General features: G+C 73.6%; 1 protein-coding gene across 1 annotated transcript in view; it reads left to right on the top strand.

The window, feature by feature from the left end:
* Positions 1-607, top strand: part of TMEM175 (transmembrane protein 175) — a gene marked incomplete at its 3' end in the record, with an annotated part of 9,631 nt that extends 9,024 nt beyond the window's left edge. The window contains exon 11 of the mRNA XM_012734889.1: positions 37-607. Coding sequence (XP_012590343.1) covers positions 37-607 — 571 coding nt within the window. The remainder of the gene's footprint in view (positions 1-36) is intronic.
* Between the last annotated feature and the right edge of the window lie 2 nt (positions 608-609).

Raw genomic sequence — 609 nt, 5'->3', positions numbered from 1 at the left:
CGCGGCCCCGGGGCCCACTGCTCGCCCTGTTCACAGCGAGGACAACGTGCCGGACCCCGAGGAGGTGCGGGCGCGCTTCCAGGGCAGCCTGGTGGCGGCCCTGCGGGCGTCGGGGCCGCGCTTCCTGGCCTACTTCGGCTCCTTCGCCACGGTGGGCCTGCTGTGGTTCGCCCACCACTCCCTCTTCCTGCACGTGCGCAAGGCCACGCAGGCCATGGGGCTGCTGAACACGCTCTCGCTGGCCTTCGTGGGCGGCCTGCCGCTGGCCTACCAGCAGACCTCGGCCTTCGCGCGGCAGCCGCGGGACGAGCTGGAGCGCGTGCGCGTCAGCTGCGCCATCATCTTCCTCGCCGGCAGCTTCCAGTTCGCCATGTGGGCCGCGGCCCTGCTGCGCCAGCGCGAGACGCTGCGGCCGGCCGTGTGGTTCGGCGGCCCCGAGCACGCCTTCATGTTCGCCAAGCTCGCGCTGTACCCCTGCGCCAGCCTGCTGGCCTTCGCGGCCTCCTGCCTCCCGAGCGGCCTCAGCGCGGCCATCTTCCACCTGACGCAGATCGCCGTCCCCTTCGCCTTCCTGCTGCTGCGGCTGCTGGTCCGCGCCGCCCTGGCCGC

The sequence above is a fragment of the Condylura cristata genome, unplaced genomic scaffold, assembly GCF_000260355.1.
Source record: "Condylura cristata isolate star-nosed mole 26May11 unplaced genomic scaffold, ConCri1.0 scaffold00088, whole genome shotgun sequence".
In the NCBI taxonomy this organism is placed as follows: Eukaryota; Metazoa; Chordata; class Mammalia; order Eulipotyphla; family Talpidae; genus Condylura; species Condylura cristata.
The sequence above is the reverse complement of the archived record's forward strand: the minus strand, read 5'-3'. Positions and strand labels throughout refer to the sequence as shown.